This window comes from Schistocerca cancellata, chromosome 6, assembly GCF_023864275.1.
Source record: "Schistocerca cancellata isolate TAMUIC-IGC-003103 chromosome 6, iqSchCanc2.1, whole genome shotgun sequence".
Classification (NCBI taxonomy): Eukaryota; Metazoa; Arthropoda; class Insecta; order Orthoptera; family Acrididae; genus Schistocerca; species Schistocerca cancellata.
Window position 1 is genome coordinate 683339995 of NC_064631.1, and position 22980 is coordinate 683362974.

A 22980-nucleotide genomic window follows, 5' to 3' on the forward strand; every position below is an offset into this window, starting at 1 on the left:
ACAGCTTTTACCATTCAGAGCCATATTATTATAACATGAACAATTAAGGGTTTCAGAGGGCCACCCATCATTTGTATTCAGGTCACTGATTGCCTGTTGGCAATTTTCATTTGTTGTTTGCACCCTCAGCTTTCTTAGCATAATTTACTATTCCGTTAAACTACAGAGAATTATTCTTTATCGAAAGTAAATTAAATAAGACTCAACAATAACATGACTGAGTTTACATGTGTGTGTGTGTGGGGGGGGGGGGGGGGGGGGGATGTTTATACTTGCAAATTAAATAAAATTGGACAATAAATGAATAAGGGAAAGCCAACCACTTATCTACAGAGGATTGGTTTGTGGCACACAGATATGTGTAACAGAAAATGCTTAACACTGGCTTTCACACACTTGCTCTTATCTAGTATGAGTACACACATTAAAAGTTTGTGTGTGAATGTGAGTATTCCTACTAGAAAAAGAGCAAGAGCTTGAAAGCTAGTGTTGAGCAAGAGCTTGAAAGCTAGTGTTCAATGTTTTCTATTACAGTATTTCTGATGCATGGCACACAATTCTCATAGGTAAATGGTTGCCTTTCCCCTATTTTATGTATTTTTCCATCCAGGAATTTCCATTATTGTTGTTAATGGTACAAGATGCCAAATCAAATTCAAAAAGTGACTGGCTGCGTATTACACCTACATAAACTCCAGTTTACCACATTCGTCGCCTGGCGCGATTCAGTTGAGTTTCGCGCAGGGCCCAAAGCCAACAGTTGGAATGCTGGAAAGTAAACAAAGCAGTAAGTGGGAATAGCAACGATGTAACTCAAATAGGGCAATAAGTTGCCGGTGACCTAATGCCCCACAGCCTTTGATTCATTACAAAGAAGAAAGTTCTCAGTTCCAAAATGTGGGAAGCAATACTCACTTTGGCTAGAGGACTGCCTGTGATCTCACTGCAGTTATCACAGATTTGTCATCGAGTCAAGAAGCATGCTGTGAGACACACACCAGTGACCTTTGCATCTTCAAGTACCCTGGACAGCATAAAAGACTGAGTCAAAGGGAGGAGAGTATGATGACATAGTAGTACATTATACAGAAAAAGTGATGAATAGAATTTCATCGAGTTCAGATTCTTATTTGGAGCAATTATATGCTAGTGAAGATCTCAATGACATGTTGGAAGAACTTGCTGCAGATGAAGAAGAGGAACTGAACTCTATGGAACAAATTCACTAACAGGCAATAGTCATTTCCGTTCACTGGAAAAGGTGGGCTTCTGATTGGATATGCTATGTGACATTAGCTTAGGTGAAGTGCTTTTGCTACTCTTAGATGACAAAGTGATAAGCCTTTTAGTCAGAGAGTCTAATAAATATGCAGAGCACAAACTGAAATGACTAAACATGCTCAACTGAACAGACTGAGGAAATTACAAATTTCATAGGACTGATTATTTGGATGGATCTAGTACAGGCACCATTCATAAGATGTTGGTCAATGGACCCTATTTACAACTTTCCATTTCCTTGCAGCAGGATGTCCGGTAATCATTTTGAATTACTGTTAGCAAACTTGCATTTCACAAATAATGAAACTAAAGATGAGAGTATCAGACTTAGAAAAGTTTTACCATTCCTAAACATGTTGACAGAGAAAGTCTTTTCACCAGTTGAAGATACTGTAGTTGACAAGACCATGGTTCCTTGGAGCGAACGACTGAAGTTCAGGCAGTACATACCAACAAAATTGTGTAAGTATGCTGAAAAACTTTTCAAACAGTGCCCCATGAAGGGTACACACAGTGTGTGAAAGTATATTCTTGATGAGACACCATTGGAAGAAAGCAAGATGGCACAGCTGAAAATGCTTGCAGTGAACTCACAGATAAAATGAAGGAAGAATTTTGTTGGTAACTTTTACAAGAGTTACGAATTAGTAGCCAATGTCTAAAAGTCAAAATTCAAATCACTGGAACTGTACAGTACAACAAAAGGTTTATGCTACATTTTGTAAGGTCATACCCATTGAAGAGAGATGAAATGATAGCAAAACATGATAATGGTATCGTGGAGCTAAAAGGGAGAGATGTTGACAATTTTAGTATGTTATCCACAAAACATGCACCTATTACAATGTCACGCAAGAGGTCGTCCTCCGAAACAGCCTTTGGTGATACTAGCATATACTAATGGAAAACCTGGCACTGACAGAAGTGACCAGATTGTTATATGCCACAGTGAGTAGGTACATTGTTTGTATGTTTATGTTGTATATCCTATAGTTACATTTCAGTGCTTACTACATTACGTTACTTTGAAAATTCCAACTGCAAAAACTGTAACTTGAAAAAGGAGAGTGTCACCCACATGCGGGTGAAAGGGCCTCCACAGAAGCTTGCCAGTCATCCACATACAGACGATGCAGCAACGAACGTTTTACATAATGAATGTAAAGCACTGATGTACCTACCTCGCCTACTACCGTTCTGTCAAAAATTATAAAATTTTTCAGTGGGGGCAACTGGCAATCAAATCTTCAAGACAGGCCTGAACTTAAAATATGAGCAGTTTGCAAAATAACAAAGTGACAAATTGCTTCTTGAGGAGTTAATTCTTCTTCTTCGAAATGTGTAACTTGCCTGTATTGTGCATACAATGGGAATTATTAGTGTTTTAAAACAGATTCTAACTATCAACTATCATCACACACACAAGCAAAAGAAAGAAAACAAAAGTAATGGAATCTGGATCTTAATTCTAGAGGAGTGAAAGGGTGCAACAAACTTCAGTAGGAGATAACATTCCTCATAAAACATGGAGTTTCAAATCTCTAACAAAAACCACTATTCTCTCTTCAGTGTTTAGGTTTGTATGGAACACGACTGATAGTGATTCACTATATACAATTACATTTTCACAAATGTTAATGTGGGTAACTTTCAAGGATCAATAAGGAACCAACATGTAAGACTAAACTGTGGTCATCGTATTTTGTGGGCATCAGTGCTAATGTGAAAACATGTAAATAATACATATGTTCCTATAAAGTCAATCCATTTTAGTATATGCCCATGTACAGTTGCCAGTATATAAACAAAATGCTTACTTTCCTCTCATTTATGAACCGACTCGCCCAGGCAGGTATGGAGTGATCTCAAATTTAATTTAAGATCAAAACAATGATGTGACTTGCCTTTTTTTATACACATGCAAAAATTTTCCAGAGATTAAGTTCAGAGAAAAACTGAGCAAAAAAGTTGAAACTACTGGATCCTTGAAACTTAGAAATAAGCACCCCATGTCAATTCTATGTGCTATAAAATTAGTAAATTACAAAGCAGTGAAGATTGAACTGAGAGAGGAGCTAAGGGTTGGGGGGTGGTTAGGAGCAAAAGTTTCAAAAAATAGATGACCCAACCCACTGCATCAACATTTGAAAGTAAAACTACATATTAAAAAAAGACCTCTTTCATTCTAGATTCAAACCAATGGAGGAACTAGAGTATGGAATTCTACAAAAATTAAAATATCTGAAGTTTTGTCCCATGTAGCTTTCACAAAATAATTTAATTTTATACACTTTAGTGAATTTCTCTCATAACAAAATATAAATTCAAATAGCTCGAGTAAGGGAATTGTATAAGGTAATATGATGTATAGTTTTAGCAGCTACTTAATTATCGACATTTAAAAATTCAAAGAATTAATACTGATGGAAAGAGTACTTGTTAACTTGTTACAGACATCGTAGCTAACATTATTAAATATACATATAACAAACATTAACCTCCCTTCTCCTAAGTGAAGAGAAAAAGTAATACTGCAAGATATTTATCACAGTTTGTTTCATACTGGAACAAAGACACTGCAACACACTTTCAGCAAAGAGCATAGTCCTTTTACTTTAAGTATGAGCTTTTCCAGCTTTGTGCAAAATGTAGGACACATTGTTCTAATTATTAATACAGAACATATAATGTGTAAATGAATAGGAGCTTTCAGTCAGTTTTCTGGAACTGTTAAGTAATTTTGTTCTTCATTAAGTGAAAACTTTAGCCGTTTTGGATCAGGGTATTCCGGGTTTTCCACAGCTCCTTTCCCAAATTTTAATTCTAGAAAATCCCTTATGTTATTTGGGGCAGACACCTTACGCCCAATAAATTCAATTGTCGAAAGTGGCTTCAAGAAATGTTCAGGGAATTCTCTGTCTTGCTTGTGAGTGGGAAACCAAGTATCTTTCGTCATTGTTCCATTTTTTGAGTAGAAAGGGAAGATATCTACATGCAAATGATTGACAGGGCTATACTGTACTCTGAAGAAGTCTCCTTCACGTGCTTTCTCCCACACAAAGCCATCTTCGTCAATAACTGGCTGCAAACGTGCACCTGAAAGCCATGGACTAAGATGCAAGTCATCACGCAACACTCCAATGTCAACATCATAATCCCATGGCAATATATCACCAGAACGCATAGCACCAAGCAAAGTTCCACCTTCTAACCAGTAACGTACACCGTCTTGTTCAAGACGTTTGAAAACGTGGTGTGCAGTACGACGTAAGCCAGCCAGGCAGCAGGGGGGTGTCCAACGACCTTGCCACAAGTATTCTGGCATATCATTGACAACTGTGCCAAAGCAGCGAGGCGTTTCACGAGTACATCCATACCACTCCGTCACACCAGTTTCACGAATCACCTGCACACAGTAGAAGGGAAGAAAATAAATTACAACTGTTAAAGAAATGAAAACTGAGAGGATGACAGGAACCATGAACAGTAGAAGAGAGCTTTATTTTTATAGGCAGGCATTCCTAAATAAAATGATAATTAAACGGACACCCTAGTTGCAAACAGGCGTTGATGTACTTCATTGGGTACATGTTGAAAATGTGTACTCTGACCGGGACTCGAACCCGGGATCTCCTGCTTACATGGCAGACGCTCTATCCATCTGAGGCACCGCGGGCACAGAGGATAGTGCGTCTGCAGGGACTTATCCCTTGCACGCTCCCCGTGAGATCCACATTCCCAACATGTCCACACCACTACATTCGTAGTGCGCCTAATAGTGGTGTGGACATGTTGGGAATGTGGATCTCACGGGGAGCGTGCAAGGGATAAGTCCCTGCAGACGCACTATCCTCTGTGCCCGCGGTGGCTCAGATGAATTGAGCGTCTGCCATGTAAGTAGGAGATGCCGGGTTCGAGTCCCGGTCGGGGCACACATTTTCAACATGTACCTAATGAAGTACATCAACGCCTGTTTGCAGCTAGGGTGTCCATTTAATTATCATTTCATTTCTAGCAAAGCTGCATGGTCATCCATGGTAACTGTTCTTTCAGGAACAGATACTACCGTCATATATAGTTACATTCCTAAATATATCTGTTTTATTCAACAGGTGACCCAATTTGGCAACCATATTAAACTGCAAACTGTCCACCTCTTTCCTTTATGTAGTTCTCAGGTATAAAGGGAATCCTCCAACAAGAATAGATATCGTGAAATTTAAAGAAAATGTTAAATCTGAGGTTGCTAAAAATAACATCTGTAAAGTGAATATTGAATCAATTATAAATGTAACCTAATTATAGCAGATTTCAATTTAATATAATAACATGCTCAGTATATATTAAGTTCAAATCTATTGCAATTAATGACATCTCAAATGCTAAAAGCAAGCTAATTAATCTATTTTTGCTCAGTATTTGTGGTCTACAATAAAAATATGGGATGCAGCAAAGTCATGCGATAGGTAGTCAGCTTCTTCACATGCCTAAAACAAGTGGAACGAAGATGCGAAACATTGTGATAAACTGAAGACAGCTTAACCATAGAAAACAACTGAACTAAGCTTTCACACTATTAAAAGGACAATGGAAACCAGGTGCTTAAACACGAACACACCAGAAATGAAACCAGTGAGAATGCATCTCGGGCTTGGTCAATGAGCACTATAAAACAAAAGATTATATCACAGTTAAAAGGCAAGTAACCAGTATTATGAAAAGTTGTGTGTGTGTGTGTGTGTGTGTGTGTGTGTGTGTGTGTGTGTGTGTGTGTGTGTGTGTGTGTGTGGAGTGGAGATGGGATGGGATTTTTTTACTGGGTGCATACGTGGACAAGAAAAAAAAAAAAAAATTCCCCGATTTCCCAGTTACAAATACCCTTTCTCCCGGGTGAAAATACAGTTTAAGTGACAGTATACTTTCCCTCAGAAATGTAAAACTTATCAACCATTGAATCATTACGGTTTTATACATCTGTGTTGAATTTCCTGGCAATTTACTAAACGAAACTTAGGGGGAAAAAAACACATTTTCGAAAGATCTGTAATGTGCAGCAACATGTAGGCTGCATATTTTCGTATGACAAAAGTATAAATTCAAATTCCATGAAACACAGCACGTTACTGTCCGAAGCATTGAAATTGAGATTAAGATGTGTTGCCAGTCATAGCTCATGTCACGTGATCTCGCCAACCAATGACGGCCGATATTCAGAGCACAGGACACATGATGTAGTCAGTCAATAGCAACATCTTTGATCAGTAGCATCACCACACAAATTGGAAAAGTTAATGGTTTAAATCAATATACATGGTGTTACAAGAAAAGCAAAGCTTTCACACATAATATTGGTCTCTAAGATTAATAAGCTGCAAGAGAATCTAAGTTTTCACATATAATGTTGATCTGTTTTGCGCGTGTTATACTTTAAGACATATCACACAAATGTGCTAGTAAAATTTTTAATAATGAAATAAATGTCTAATCATCTGGGCTCTAAATTCTTCACAGTGAGTTAATTTTTAAATGAGAGTCAAACTTTCTGTGATATAAGAAATTCATCGTACATTCTTGAACACAGTTCATCTTGTGTAAAAGGAAATTTACTCTGAAAGTAATGCTTTTCAAATCACCATTTGCAATATTTTCCCGCAACTGTTAGATATATGTTCATTTCAGCAGTTGCCACAGAGCACCAGATAACAGGTGCCACTGCACTTGTGCAGCTACGACGACGCGGGAAGACCATATGTTCGTACGTGTAAAACATTAAAATATCTTAGATCATAAAAGAAACATCAGAGGATACCCCACGAGCATCAGAATTCTGTGAAACATACTGAAATGCATAATTCAGCTTAAATTGCACATTCATATGTCCGGATTCGGATGTAAATTTTCTGCGGGTACCAGTACTGTGTTATCTGTTTGGTTCTTTATTATGGCATAATGCCGTACGTGGTAGAAGACGAAAATGTGCACTTGAAATGCTGTGAACAGTTGAAACCTGCCAATGGTGTGGAATTATAAACACATTGTTTCAAATTAATGGACTGATTAATAAAAGTCTTTTTTTTTAGGAAACCAGCAAAAATAACAATTGTTCTGCTATGCGATTAAGGCTTGTCTGTGAGAAAGGTGGAAATAGCCTTCCATAATTGTGTGAATGTATTTTAATTCACTTGATAGTTCCCGGCCACAGAAATCTGTTTTGTTTTCATTTGACATGAAAGCAATAAACAATAAGGAAACAGCAAAATCACTAAACGTAAATACGAGGCAAGTGGAGACTACTCACCTCCCCACTACAACGCAGACTGCTCTACGTATCAGTCCCGGATCTACGATATTTCACACACAATCACTGGTTTAGTTATCCAGCGTTTATTCTCTGGTTATGCGTTATTACACGTTCGTACAAGGGGCATTTGAAAAGTCCATGCAAAAATAAAAACTACTTACATGTTTGGGGTAAACCTTTTTTATTTTTCGACATAGTCTCCATTTAGACTTATACACTTCATCCTATGCTGTTCTAATTTGTTGATCCCTTCCGAATAATAGAAATTATCCAAGTCCGCAAAATAGCTATTAGTTGCTGCAATCACCTCCTCGTTCGAATGAAATCTTTGTCCCACCAGCCATTTCTTCAAATTGGGGAACAAATAGTAGTCCGAGGGAGCCAAGTCTGGAGAACAGGGGGGATGTAAAATGAGTTGGACTCCTATTTCCAATCATTTTGCGACCACAACTGCTGAGGTGTGTGCTGGTGCATTGTCATGATGGAAAATGACTTTTTTGTGGTCCAATCGCCGGCATTTTTCTTGCAGCTCGGTTTTCAAACAGTCCAGTAACAATGAATAATATGCACCTGTACTAGTTTTATCCTTTTCCAGATAGTCTATGAGGATTATCCCTCACAAATCCCAAAATACAGTCGCCATAACCTTTCCAGCCTTGGTGCAGATTCTCCCTTGGTAACCCATTGTTTAGATTGCTGTTTGGTCCCAGGGGTGTAGTAATGTATCCATGTTTCATCCACAGTGACGAAACAACGCTTAAAGTCCTGCGGATTCTTCCTGAAGAGCTGCAAACAATCCTTGCAACACTTCACACCATTCCATTTTTGGTCAGGCGTGAGCAATCGCAGAACCCATCTTGCAGATAGCTTTCTCATGTCCTAATGCTTATGCAAAATATTATGTACCCATTCATTCGAGATGCCTGCAGTGCTAGCAATCTCACGCACCTTAACTCTTCTGTCATCCATCACCATATCATGGATTTTATCAATGATTTCTGGAGTCGTAACCTCCACAGGGCATCCAGAACGTTCAGCGTCACTTGTGCCCATATGGCCACTCCTAAAATTTTGAAGCCACTTATAAACTGTTCTAATCGAAGGTGCAGAGTCACCGTAATGTTTATTAAGCTTCTCTTTAGTCTCTTGAGGCATTCTGCCTTTCATAAAGTAATGTTTAATCACTACACGAAATTATTTTTCGTCCATTTTTTGACAATCACTTGACTTCCTTGATTCACATGAATGCCAAATACAAAGAAATAGACCAATATGGCTGAAACTTGGTGAACGTTCTTTCCAAAGATGCTACTAACTAAACATGACCTCGATACACGCCGGTGGTGCCATCTCTTGGACTTTGCACAGACTTTTCAAACGCCCCTCGTACAATGCGTTTTCCGCGCTATTCCCAGAATAGCACTTCAGCACCTGCTAGCTGGGGACTGTACAACTGGACCTTACTAGTGTAGTGGTCTGGCTAAAAACTTTGTCAAAATTTTATTTTCTTGAATACACCGAGAAGACAACACATAACCTCTCTTACCTGTTATGCCTGTTAGTCGTTTATTTCCCCTCTGGTAGTTTGAATCTATGGCTTTCGCTAGTATTTATAACAACGCTCATCATTCGCAGACTCAGTCAACCACATAAACAGCGATTGGCACCCATTCGGCTTTATTCCACTCCGCACGCATAGCCCTGTCGCCCTTTGTCTACAGGAAAGGTTACTTCCAGATGTGACGGGGATTCCCCTGGTAAAGACATCATGTACACTGTGCACGCTTTCAAAAATCAACTTATGATTTATTCATAAATCAACTTAGAATGTGTTCAAAAACTAACAGGGATGCATTTCAAAATCATATGAATAAACAATAGAAAAATGTGTGCGGGATGCTAGGCACTTTGTGAAACAAGGGATGTTTTTCCTCAAGAATATGAATTTGCTGCCCCCCCCCCCCCCCCCCAACCTTGAATTGCCATCCGGTTTGCCTCCGCCCCGTAGATCCAAGCCTTTTGCGCATGCGTGAAGCTGGTAGCTTGGGCGCGCCAGTAAAATTTTTCCGGGTAGCATCTTGCCGGTTGCTGCTATTGCCTATACAGCTAACAGCCACATTTCTGTAGCCAGAAGTGTAAGGAGATACTACACATATGCAACTCAACTGCGCATGTACATCAGCCCGCTCGCAACTGCTCAAACGAATCTAATGTAAACAGTTGTGACGTCACGATCATCACAGGCAATTTGTTGTTCTGAAGCATTGCATAGTCTTCCTAAAGCCTTTGACACATTTTGCTGTTGGCAGACATGTGTATGAGCACTGTGTTTTGTTGTTGTGTATAAAGCATTTCATTTGCAACTTAAGTTTTATTTTCGTCTTTTTTCTCTCGTTCATGTTTTATTGCTGCAGTATTAGTCTGCAGTGCCAGGATACAGTAATATCCTTTGTTAGAATATTGGCGCGTATCAGTCAACATTACAAAAATCTAACTGAAAACTACAACAATGAAAAATTTCTGGAATTCTAATAAGTCCCGGGTTTTTTCCGGTTTTCTCCTGCATGAAAAAATTCCCAGGTTTTTCCCAGACCTCCCGGTTGTCCCAGGTTGTATACACCGTGTTTTACTATTTAGATACTACAGAAAACTTCTGCTATTGTCTTTCAATATAACCTATGTTATCCTCAAAGGTAAACAGTAAAAAATGTTCCACACGTGGAAAATGCAAAAGAAAAAACTATATCTCACGGAATGAAGCAGTTATTCATAACTATCTTTGAGGGAATGTGAGAATATACAATGACAGTTTAGCATGAGAAACATTGGAAAAACAAACTTCTGTCGGATAGACATTACATTTAGCCAATTAAGAAAGCAAAGGGCACATGGCACAATTGCAGATGGCACACTAACAACGGCAAGAAAATTGTACAAGCACCCAAAGAGCCCCTTACATATCCGTATGGTTTAGGAGAAGAATCAAAAATTCAGTGTTAAAATGACATATCAATTTATAAGTATGACTGATGAGGTGTATAAAGCCATCTAATGAAAGAATGAATGATAGCTGGAGATGACAATGTTTCAATAGAAACTGTTAGAATTGGATAGATATTGATGCACTAGGAACTTTCAAATTTATTTACAGAGTGTCTGCAGAGGAAGAAAGATTCACAAAGCTAGAACAATGTGGCAGTTATTCTACTTCACAAAATAGACAGGATCAAAAAAATCAGTTCTATGTATATTCACTAAAATGAACACCAACCACACATCAAAAATATATTTGATTTTCATGAAAAAAGGAATAAGCTGGCTTTAGAAGTCGGTTCTTCACATGCACACTACAAATTTTGTGAAATATATTATAGTACAACAAGGATCTTGAATTGTCTCTGTCTGGGACTCATAGATTTATGAAAGCATCTGGCTCAATTTCAACAAAATCTATGCTAACAGACCTAGAGAGAAAAAGGCATACTGTAACACCAAAATAATTATCAGCAGAAAATCTAAAAGTAGTTCTTGGATCCTTGAACAGGGAAAAGAAAGGAAGAATTCTAATTAATGAAACATATGTGAACCACCAAAAATTTGCTGACAACACTGTCATGTTCACCTCTGGTGCAGATATACTCCAACAAAAAACAGATGAATTTAATATAACAAGTTTGAAAGTAGACTAGAAAATTAACCATAACAATTAGGGAATAATACAAATGGACATACTGAAGTGAAGATTGCAAATGTGAATAATGAAATTGGAGAACCAGTTGGGGATGTATGAGCAGAAGAATAAAACTGTCTGGAAAATTTCTGGTAAACAAAACAGTTTTCATGATGAAGGCAACAATGTACTACATAGGAACCACATTCCATAGTTTCTGCAGAGGAGGACTTCTGAGATTCGAAAAAGAGACAATGACCTGCATTTTATTTAAGTGTAATACAGTAAAATGACTACAATGAGAGAAGTGGTAATATTAATTTTATTATAATCTGATATGTAATTAGTGTGTATGACCAGCTTGGCATGTGGTAGTGAAACATTAATGCACAAACTGTTTAAAAACTAAATGTTTTCAGTGAGCAATGAACAGATGGATGTTGGGAATTACTGAAAGTGGAAGCAAAACAAATAAATAGGTCAGGATGGCAATCTGAACTGGAAGATGCAGCTATCAAAGTAATGAAAATGAGATGGAAGTGTGTGGGACATGGAGCTTGGCAAACAAATAGTAGATGGATCGAGGAAGTTCTTTGCTGGATTCCAAAAGTGGAGAAAAGAATGAAATAACATCTCAATGGCATCACTGAAATCTCACTACGGTTGGAAAAGTCTAGAGATGGTTTTTACTTAAATCAATTTGTTCACTGTCTGGTTGCAAAAAATGCCTGAAGCCCAGTGGTGGGATTTTTCTACACACATCAATTACATTTCTGGATAAAAAAATGTAATGAAAATACAAATTAGTTTACTTCTTACCAATTGCAGCCATTTCACTAGTTGCAGCCATTTCACTTCCTGTACTGTCTCGTCTCCTACTTTTCTGTATTTATTTATACACTGATATGTCAATCACAATGTTGGATGCCACTTTGTGGCATTTTGGGCACATAGCATGTTAACAGAAGTGTGTAAGCAGAGCAGACATAGATGGGGAATCACCATAGCAATGATATGGGCTGAAAACAGGGAAATCCACTAAGATAAGTGACTCTGACAAAGGGTAGATTATTATTACACAGAGCCTGTGAACCAGTATCTAAAAACACCGAAGTTGGTCAAATGTTCATGTGCTATTGTCATAAGCATCTACAGAAAGAGGCAGAAGAACAGTGCTACTACCACGGTTGGATGTCCACGACTTTTCATAGAACATGGGGATCGAACCTTGTCTGCTCTGTCAAGTAGGATAGATGGTGATCTGTGACATCTCTGCCAAAAGAGCACAATGCTGGTGCATGCACAAGTGTTTTAGAGCACACTGTTCATCATACATTGTTCAACATGTAGCTCTACGTGTCCACACGTTGACCCAACAAAATTGTCTTGGACACTGAAGCATCAAGATTCAACTGTCGATCAATGAAAACGTGTCAGCTATTTGGGTGAATCACATTTTTGCTACAGTAGGTCAATGGTTGTCTCCACAAACTTCATCATCGAGGTGAAGGCCAGCTTGAAAAGTGCAGTCCACTACAAACGTTGGCTGGTGGGGGCAAGTATTATGCTATGGGAGACATTCTCTGGTGCTTGCATGGGAACTGTGGTAGCAATTGAAGACACCATGACAGCTGCGAACCACCTGCAACTTTTCAAGCTTGATGTCTTCCCTGACGCCATATTTTCTGCAGTAAAACTGATTGTCTCTGAGCCAGAACCATGCTGCATTGGTTTGAGGAGCATTATAGTAAGCTCACGATGTCTCAGCGACCAAATTTGTCTGATGTAAATCCTATGGAATCCATCAGGGTTGATATAGGGTGTCATCACCAGATACACAAACCAGCAGCCTGTTATTTACGCAAATTAAATGACCTGTATGTAGACATCTAATGTCACATACCTCCATCCCTGATATGCGTAATTGGTAGCGTACTTTGTTCCAGAGACGGACAAACAAGCTATTAAGCAGGTGGTTGTAATGTTTCTGGTCATCAGTGTAATCTGACATGTTCTAGTAGCTCCTATTTTTCCTGTGGTCTGAATTTTTGTCTTACAGAAATACTAACTCCTTTTTTCTTATTTGTTTTAATGCAGTTCCTTATATTAGATTATTGGCTCTTTTCTTATGACTGTCTTGCTTTAATTTTTTTCAAAAACAACAGTTTATTTCTTTTTATTTAAAATTGGTCATTAAATTTTGAAACTAAACAGTCACGTAGCATAATCTATATTCCCATAACCTTTTTGTCTTTCTGTGTCCTGCACATTATCAGTGGTTCTCAAATACTCATTCTCATGCAGAAATTTTTTTCCATGTTGTTACAAGGTCCCCTAATCACTTTACATCTGCAAACAATAAACACACAACCTACAAAGCCTTTAGTACCTCCAGGTTATGTTGCTTCCTTTAATACCTTTCCCAACACCCAATGGATTCCAAACCTACAACCTCCTCCTAGTTGCCATGACCAACTACGTGCTCACCCACAATTAACAATTACTTCTCCTTTCAAGACATTACCTACAAACAAATCCAGGGTATGGCTATGGGCACCCGCATGGCATCATCCTATGCCAACCTATTGCTTCTACCTTCTTAAAAATGCAAATCCTAAACCCTTCACCTGATTCAGATTCACTGATGACTTTTTCATGATCTGGACAAAGGGTAAGGACACCCTATCCACATTCCTCCAGAACCTTAACACCTTCTCTCCCAATTGTTTCACCTGGTCCTACTCAACCCAAAAAGCCACCTTCATTAATTATGTTGACCTCCACCTCAAAGATGGCTACATCAGTACCTCTGTCCATATGGAACCTACCAACCACCAACAATATCTCCACTTTGACAGCTGCCCCCCCCCCCCCCCCCACCCCCACCCAATGGTTCTGCTCACCCCAACAAGCCACCTTCCTTGATGTTGACCTCCACCACAAAGATGGCTACATCAGTACATCCACCCATATCAATCCTACCAACCACCAGCAATACATCCACTTTGACCCTCTTGAAATATACCGAGGGTCTCACTGAGGCCTTCACAGACTGTAATTACTTTCCAATCTTGTACAAAAACAGATCTCCTTTGTCTTATCCCTCCAGACCACCAACACCGAAGTTCCACCATCCGGCCACAGTGCAGTATTCCCCTTCTGACCCAATACCACCTATGACTGGAACAACTGAATCACATTCTACACCAAGGTTTCAACTACCTTGCACCATGTCCTGAAATGAATACTGTCCTACCCACTATCCTTCCCATTCCTCCAACAGTGGTATTCCACCACCCATTGAACTTACACAACATCCTTGTCCCTCGCTACACAACCCCTACTCCCAAACCCCTCGTCTCAGGGCTCATATTTCTGTAAGAGACCTAGATGGAAGACCTATCCCACACGTCCTCCCATCCCCCCCCCCCCCACCACCACCACCACCACCTACTACTACTCCAGTCAAGTCATAAGCATCACCTATCCCATCTACACCTACATCTATACTTTGCAATCCACTGCAAGGTACATCCCATTGTACCAGTCATTAGGGTTTCTTCCTGTTCCATTCACGTTTGGAGCATGGGAAGAATGATTGACTGAATGCCTCTGAGCATGCAGTAATTACTCTAATTTTATCCCTATGATCCCTGTGTGAGTGATATGTAGGGGTTTTTAATATATCCCTAGAGTAATCATTTAAAGCCGGTTCTTAAAACTTTGTTAATAGACTTTCGCAGGAGCTGCAATCGCTGTTTTGCTTTTTACATGAACATGACAACCAACAAGCTGTCTGTCCGCATGAATGGCCACCAACAAACTGTGGCCAAGAAAGTTGCTGAGCACACCACCCAACATGACATTCTCCATTTCAATGACAGCCTCTCCCATCTGGATTTTTCCCATCAACACCAGCTTTCTTGAACTGCACAGGTGACAACTCTCCCTGCAATATATCCGTTCCCTGTTGCCATTCCAGCACTACTTAGCTACCTATTCCAACAATGCATACACAGTATTTTTACTTGTCTCCTTTTCCACTCCTCCCCCCCCTCCCCCTCTTAACTTACCGACTGCACCTAGCTGCCCTACCCTCTCTCCACTTCATCCCTGTATGCTCCCACAAGCAGCACTTTACCGCCTCTACCCCTACCTGCTATCTGCCCCTCCCTGCCCATCCTCCTTCTTACCCCCACCACCCAGTTGCCTCTCCCACCATGTGCTCCTGCTCACAGTCTGGCCTCAGCAGCCAGTGACTGTGGTCACGTGTGTGTGAGTTGCATTTGTGTGATTCATAATACTGTTACAGTCCATCCTGGATTTTCCACTGTTTGACTTTCTTTAACACACTTCACTTATTTTGAGAACACAGTAACTGACGATATTGAGTGGTAGACAATACATGAGGTAGTTTAACTTTATATCTGGAATACCTGGATGTATTAAGTCTTTTAGGAGAAATGTGTTGCCAGATCCAATCATCAATCTTTTGTACTTAAATTAGCGCAGCAAAGTTCAAATATAGTTAGGAAAGTAATTATGTTACTAAGTTAACAAATGGGAAACAAAGTAAAAAATGAGAGATTAATACGAGCAGAGCTTAAACATCCTATCAACTCTGTGTTCCATTTTCTTACAAAAAGTATGTAGACTTTTTATTTTGCTTAGGGAAGCAGATGGCCATTAATTAACTTATCTGCTGAAGCAACACAAACCTCTTTTCCTTGTCACATTTATCAATAACTACACACATAACAGCACTATGTCTAATGAAAGTAAAGCAATAAAAAGTAACTGAAGGCTATATACTGCTTTTTACCAACTACGGTACCTGTTTTATACCAAACTGTCGAAACATCTGCTGGCGCCTTGCAGCTTCCAATTGTTCAACCTTCTGTAATAAATGCTGACTCCTAAAGAGTGGTTTGCCATCAGTGACAGTCTCTCCATGTATGAGTTTCACCTGCAAGCACAGAAATTTATCAGAAAATACTTGTTTATGCCATGATAGAAGTGTTTCAACAGTCTAAAGGCTGATTAAATGTTTTCTCTCTTCAAGAGATTGCTAACCATTGCCAAGACACAGTGGGAACGGGGTATGGGGTGGTTGGGGCGGGGGACTGGGGGAGGGGGTCTAGCAAGCTAATTATTTAAGTCCACAGGGAAGAGACAACTTTTAGGTCCTCACTACATTGTCTACTTCTTGTGAATGCCTCCATTGTTGCTTGTTTTTTAGAATTATATTACACTAACCATGTTCCATGGATCCCATAGTGTGTGCTCCCTGGGTTGTAGAAAGAAGTTAAAAGATGTATATTTGTGCAATGCACTCAAATGACAAAACATTACTGTATTAAAGTTCTAATTATAATTATACATTAAATTTACGTACTTCTATGAATATACTCATTAAAGTAGAAGTTGCCCAATAGAAAGTTCTTTAAATCAGTCTTAATCTCTACTATATTATCTACTTGCCACTTAATGTGCTCTGGTAGGTCGTTGAATACATATGCACCTATGTCTTTCAATCTTTTCTGTTCTAATGTTCACCCCTCATTGTCAATGCTGATGATGTTTTCAGTCCTAGTGTTATATTCATGCTTTCCACTATTTTTTGTGAAATAAGAAATATTGGAAACGACAAAGGACATTAATGAATATATTTATTGTGAAGCAATTGTCAAAATACCTAGTTTTTTAAAAGGTATCTGCAGGATGTTCTTGAATTAACAACAGATGTAATTATTATATCACACTTCTTTAGTTGGTTCAAATGGCTCTAAGCACTATGGGACTTAACATCTATGGTCATCAGTCCCCTACTTCTTTAGTCTGTAAATATTACCCTGTAATCTGAATCTCCCCAGAAAATGATTCCTTAGCTCATCAGTGGATGGAAATATGCAGAATAAACTAGTTTGTTAAATATGCAAAAAAAAAAAAAAAAAAAAAAAACTAGTTTGATATATCACCTATAGTAGTAATCATGTGTCCCCTGACATTTCTGAACCAAGGTGATTCATTAACTATAGGCACTTTTATAATGGTGCATGCTGTTGATCCACATTCTGCACCACTGGTATAAAATTATGTGCTAAAATTTCAATGCAAGTGCTGCAGCAGCTCCTGTAATTGAGTCATACATGCATAACAACAATATTTTTATATTAATATATCTAAAAACAAAGATGATGTGACTTACCAAACGAAAGTGCTGGCAGGTTGATAGACACACAAACATACACACAAAATTCAAGCTTTCGCAACCAACGGTTGCTTCATCAGGAAAGAGGGAAGGAGAGGGAAAGACGAAAGGATGTGGGTTTTAAGGGAGAGGGTAAGGAGTCATTCCAATCCCGGGAGCGGAAAGACTTACCTTCGGGGGAAAAAAAGGACAGGTATACACTTGCGCACACACACACACACACACACACACACACACACACACACACACACACACACACACATCCTTCCGTACATACACATGTGCGTGTGTGTGTGTGTGTGTGTGTGTGTGTGTGTGTGTGTGTGTGTGTGTGTGTGTGTGTGTGTGTGTGTGTGTGTGTGTGAGTGTATACCTGTCCTTTTTTTCCCCCCTAAGGTAAGTCTTTCCGCTCCCGGGATTGGAATGACTCCTTACCCTCTCCCTTAAAATCCACATCCTTTCGTCTTTCCCTCTCCTTCCCTCTTTCCTGATGAAGCAACCGTTGGTTGCTACAGCTTGAATTTTGTGTGTATGTTTGTGTGTCTATCAACCTGCCAGCGTTTTCGTTTGGTAAGTCACATCATCTTTGTTTTTAGATATATTTTTCCCACGTGGAATGTTTCCCTCTATTATGTTTATATTATTAGGTATACAGAATCGTATTTATGAACTTGACACTCTTTTGGTGGGATTTCCCCCTCCATTTGGAGACTTCTGGACAAGGGAATAGAACCACACGACCTGGAGAAATTGGCGGGTCAATGAACCAGAGAGCAGGTCACACTAGCAAGGTTTTCACAAGACTCTAAGACAACCTCCATAAAAAAATATAAATTATTTATCAGTCTCTTGATGTCCATCTTGCTATGTAGATCTCATCACACTGTTGAAAGTTCAGTTGTGTGCATTATTATTATTATTTTTTTTTTTTTAAGGGAAGTATTGTCTGTACTCATGAATAAAAAGGACATTGTGAACAAAAGCTTTACCACAAGATTTGCAGAAAGAAGATGAGGAGCTTCAGATCTACAAAAATAATTCAAGACAGAAAAATCAAACAAGCTTAAATCTTTTAAGGTGGCAGCACACACCAGGTTGTTCCTCAAACAAACAAATTTACAGTTCTGTTTCTCTGTGGCTCACTTCTGTGATGTTCTTCATTTCACTACTTTTGCTCTATAACTCAAGTCTTAACCTATTCATTAGTTGCAGGACAGTGAACAACTCATAGATGCAGAGCTTACATCATTGTATAACATGTCATCAAACATTAAGTGAAACCTGATGAAATAATCTGCTGATCACAGCAGTGTGAATGTGATGGCTTACCCTGCAAATCATGCAGTTCCAAGATTTTGTCTTGCCACTGAAGTGTGGCATAAAAGCTAGAAACTGGACAAATTAAGCTTCTGAACATTGTGATTGTGGTCCTTGGTGATCTACATTTTACAGGCATTGTGGTGTGATCTTTGTCTGTTCCTAACATTTTGCCTCCTAATGCTGGCAACATTAAGAGGCTGGATGGGGATTTGAAACTTTCTTTTAAGTGTGAACTCTGTGACACACCAAACTTTCTTACCCACTATCTCTTTGTGTAAAAGTGCTTAATTCAGTGTGTGCCCATTTTTTTTAAGTTTATTGGCTTAAGATGTGTCTCAGGGATGGGCACACACTCGCCCTATCATCCTGTTACTATAATTTCATTAAACCGTATGCAAGTCTGCGGTTTGCAAAATGAATAAATGTTCTTAACACAAGCTGGATACTGTTCAATAATTAAAATGTTCTAATGAGCCCCTGATTAATACTGTGAGTACAGATTGACTCACAAGCTCGATCAAAAATGCACTAAGTCGTGTTCACCACATCACTGTTAAAAGTTCAGAAAAGTTGGTTGTGAATAACTTCTCAAAGCCCACAAACCTATGCTAAAATTCAAAATCCTTTAAACGCAACACTGCAGTGCAGTGTTTAAGTCCCTGAATATGAAACTCTAAAAATTTTCAAAGTTCTCGAACTGCTGCAGATATTCTGTAAGGCCTTAGAGTTGTCATCTGCAAAATTTTAAACACTTTAAACACAACTAACACGCTGATCTTCAGCATACATTTTGAATCACTGACTTCTCAAAGTGATGCTGACCCACGCCAATATGGCCACCACTTTTGTATAGCTTCCATATGTCACTCAAAAACCCATAAAATTACACTCTATATTTAAACATTTTGTATGACTTTTGCTTGCACGCTGATTCCCTTAAGCTATTAAAAGTACCAGTTTCGCTGTCTTTTTATTGGAAAAATCTAGCAAAATTGGAAAATCTAGTCTGCCGTTGGTTGCACGTGAACTTTGTAAGGAATAAAAATTTTATTACATTTGTCACTAATGCAAGTACTACACATGAATCAGGGCAAGAATTTCACCAGCTTTTACACAGTGACATTACACTTCAGCTCAGATCCTTTGTTTTTGGGTTATTTACATCTTATTCAGTGAAATGCTCAAAACTAGGAATATTTATTATTCCCTATTTTAAGAAATAGGGGAGTCAAACTTTTACAGATACCTATTGTAGTCTGTTATCCACTACCATCACTACACTTATTGTTATGCAATTTATTTTGCACTAGAATGTGTCATCTGCTATTTGAAAGATAACTTCACATGCAACCTCCCCGCTAGGTATGTTCATCTGCGCTGAGACACTTTCCCTGTGGCATCAACTGTCAAAACAGTGTGCATCTAGCATGCCATCTGTCAAATCAGTGCAAATTGTTCCATATGATATAAAGGGAAGAAAGTATGCTAAAGCAAGCTAACTTTCTGATGGTCAGAACAGTTTCATTTAAGAGTAAATGTTGCTGGACTCTACCGTCTATAACAGGTTGGTTGGTTGGTTGGTTTGTGGGATTGAAGAGACCAGACTACTAGGGCCATTGGTCCCTTTTTCCATGAACTTTAAACTCCCACAAGGAATAAAAACAAACAATGGAGATGACAAGAGGTGGCACAGGACAAGAAAGACACAGACAAAAGGAATTAAAATCACACTGAGTGTGACAGTGGTTGGCCGACCATAGGAACAAAAAAGGAAAAGCCAACCACCAAGAAACGCACTAAAAACCCCAGTCTAAAATCGTAAGCCAAAGGCCAGACTCAACACAAAAAAGGACAAACACTTAGATCAAGCGATAGAAACCCCCTGCACGAATAAAACTCAAAACTAAAACTGCCATCGCAATGTCATCTGATAAAAGTGCAGGAAGCGTATCAGGCAGCGCAAACATCAGCCTGAGCGGAGTTAAAAATGGGCAGTCCAACAAGATGTGGACTGCCATCAAAGCTGAGCCGCAGCAACATAAAGGTGGGTCCTCGCGGCGCAATAAATAGCTGTGTGTTATCCAAGTGTGGCTAATGCGTAGCCGGCAGAGGACAACAGAGTCCTTGTGAGAGACCCGCAAGGAGGAATGCCACGCACCGGTAGCCTCCTTGATGGCGCGAAGTTTGTTGGTTGAAGGAAGGGTGCACCATTCTTCACCCTAGGTGCGATGTACCTTCAGCCGCAAAACTGGCCCTAGGTCACTCTCCGAAAGGCCTATCTCCAAGGCTGGTGCACCGACAGCCTGTTTGCCCAGCTTGTCAACACATTCATTTCCCAGGATGCCGACATGACCCAGCGTCCACACAAAGACCACAGAACGGCCGCAACTGGCAAGAGTATGGAGCGACTCCTGGATAGCCATCACCAGATGAGAATGAGGGAAACACTGGTCGATAGCTCATAAAGCTACAAAGAGTCACTACAGATAACGAAGGACTCACCTGAGCAGGAGCGGATATACTCTAAGGCACAAGAGATGGGGACCAGCTCGGCAGTGAAAACATTGCAACCAGCCGGCAAAGAGTGTTGTTCATAATGATCCCCTAGAGTAAGAGCATAACCGACATGAGCAGCCAATTGAACCATCAGTATAGACAACGTCAGAGCCTTGAAAGCGGCAAGAATTGAAAGCAAGCGGCGGCGGAGGGCTTCAGGAGGGACAGAGTCCTTCGGGCCCTGTGCCTAATCGAGCCAAAGGCATGGGCAGGGCACACACCATGGGGGTATATGCAGAGGGGCCTGGAAAAGAGGTGGAAGGCAGAAAACCTCAAGCCCAGAGAGAATAGCTCTGACACAAACAGTGATCGTACATCCTGACTGGGGACTCCGTTCTGGAAGATGGACGACCGACTGAGGGAACAGGAGGTGATAATTGGGATGCCCGGGCAAGCTACAAACGTGTGTAGCATAAGCGGCCAGTAATTGTTGGTGCTGGAACCGCAATGGAGGGACACCTGCCTCCACAAGTATGCTGCTGACAGGGCTTGTCCGGAAAGCTCCAGTGGCGAGTCGGATCCCGCTGTTAAGGATGGGGTCCGGCAACTGCAATGCAGAAGGGGGTGCCAAATCGTAAGCCAGGCTCCCATAAACTAGACAGGATTGAATTAACGGCTGGTACAGCCGTAGAAGGGTAGACCGATCGGCACCCCAGCTGGTGTGACTCAAGCAACAAAGAGCGTTACGATGCCACCAGCACGTTTGTTTAAGCTGCCGAATATGAGGCAGCCAAGTCAACCGGGTATCGAAAACCAATCCCAAAAACCGATGCGTTTCCATCACAGCAAGAGGTTCGCCGTCAAGATAAAGCCATCGCTCAGGGTGAACAGTGCATCGCTGGCAGAAATGCATAACATAGGTATTGGCAGCCGAAAACTGGGAGCCATGCGCTACAGCCCAAGACTGAGCCTTTTGGATAGCGCCCTGCAGCTGCAATGCCAGTGGAGCCATAGTATAGGCAGAAGTCATCAGCATACAAGGAAGATGAGACAGACGTTCCCACCGCCACAGCGAACCCATTAATTGCAATCAAAAAGAGGCAGACACTTAAGACAGATCCTTGCGGTACCCCATTCTCCTGAACTCTGGAGGAACTACGGGAGACCGCAACTTGCACACGGAAGGAATGAAGTGACAGAAAATTTTGTATGAAAATCGGGAGCAGACCCCGAAGACCCCAACCATGAAATGTAGAGAGGATGTAATGTCGCCACGTCATATCGTACACCTTCCGCATGTCAAAAAAAGACTGTGACAAGGTGCTAACGGCGGGCAAAGGCCGTACGGGTGGCAGACTCCAGGCACACCAGATTATCGGCGGCAGAGCAGCCCTTACGGAGGCCACCCTGAGACGGAGCCAGAAGGCCCCAAGACTCAAGTAGCCAACTCAACCTCCAGTTCACCATGCATTCGAGCAACTTGCAAAGAACATTGGTGAGGCTAATGGGGTGGTAGCTGTCCACCTCCAGTGGATTCTTGCCAGGTTTCAACACGAGGATTACGATGCTTTCCCATCATTGCGATGGGAACTCACCCTCAAACCAGATAGGGTTGAAAAGGTCTAAGAGGCATCACTGGCAGTCCACCGAGAGGTGTTTGAGCATCTGACAGTGGATGAGATCTGGTCCGGGAGTCGTATC

The 22980-nt window shown here is 40.3% G+C and overlaps 1 protein-coding gene across 1 annotated transcript in view; it reads right to left on the reverse strand.

The window, feature by feature from the left end:
* Nucleotides 1–2236: 2236 nt before the first annotated feature.
* The window catches only part of LOC126190992 (ribitol 5-phosphate transferase FKRP), a 57822-nt gene continuing 37078 nt past the window's right edge, over nucleotides 2237–22980 (reverse strand). Inside the window, exons 2-3 of the mRNA XM_049931669.1 lie at nucleotides 16087–16218; nucleotides 2237–4687 (exon numbers count right to left, since the gene is read on the reverse strand). Coding sequence (XP_049787626.1) covers nucleotides 3995–4687; nucleotides 16087–16218 — 825 coding nt within the window. The 3' untranslated portion in view covers nucleotides 2237–3994. The remainder of the gene's footprint in view (nucleotides 4688–16086; nucleotides 16219–22980) is intronic.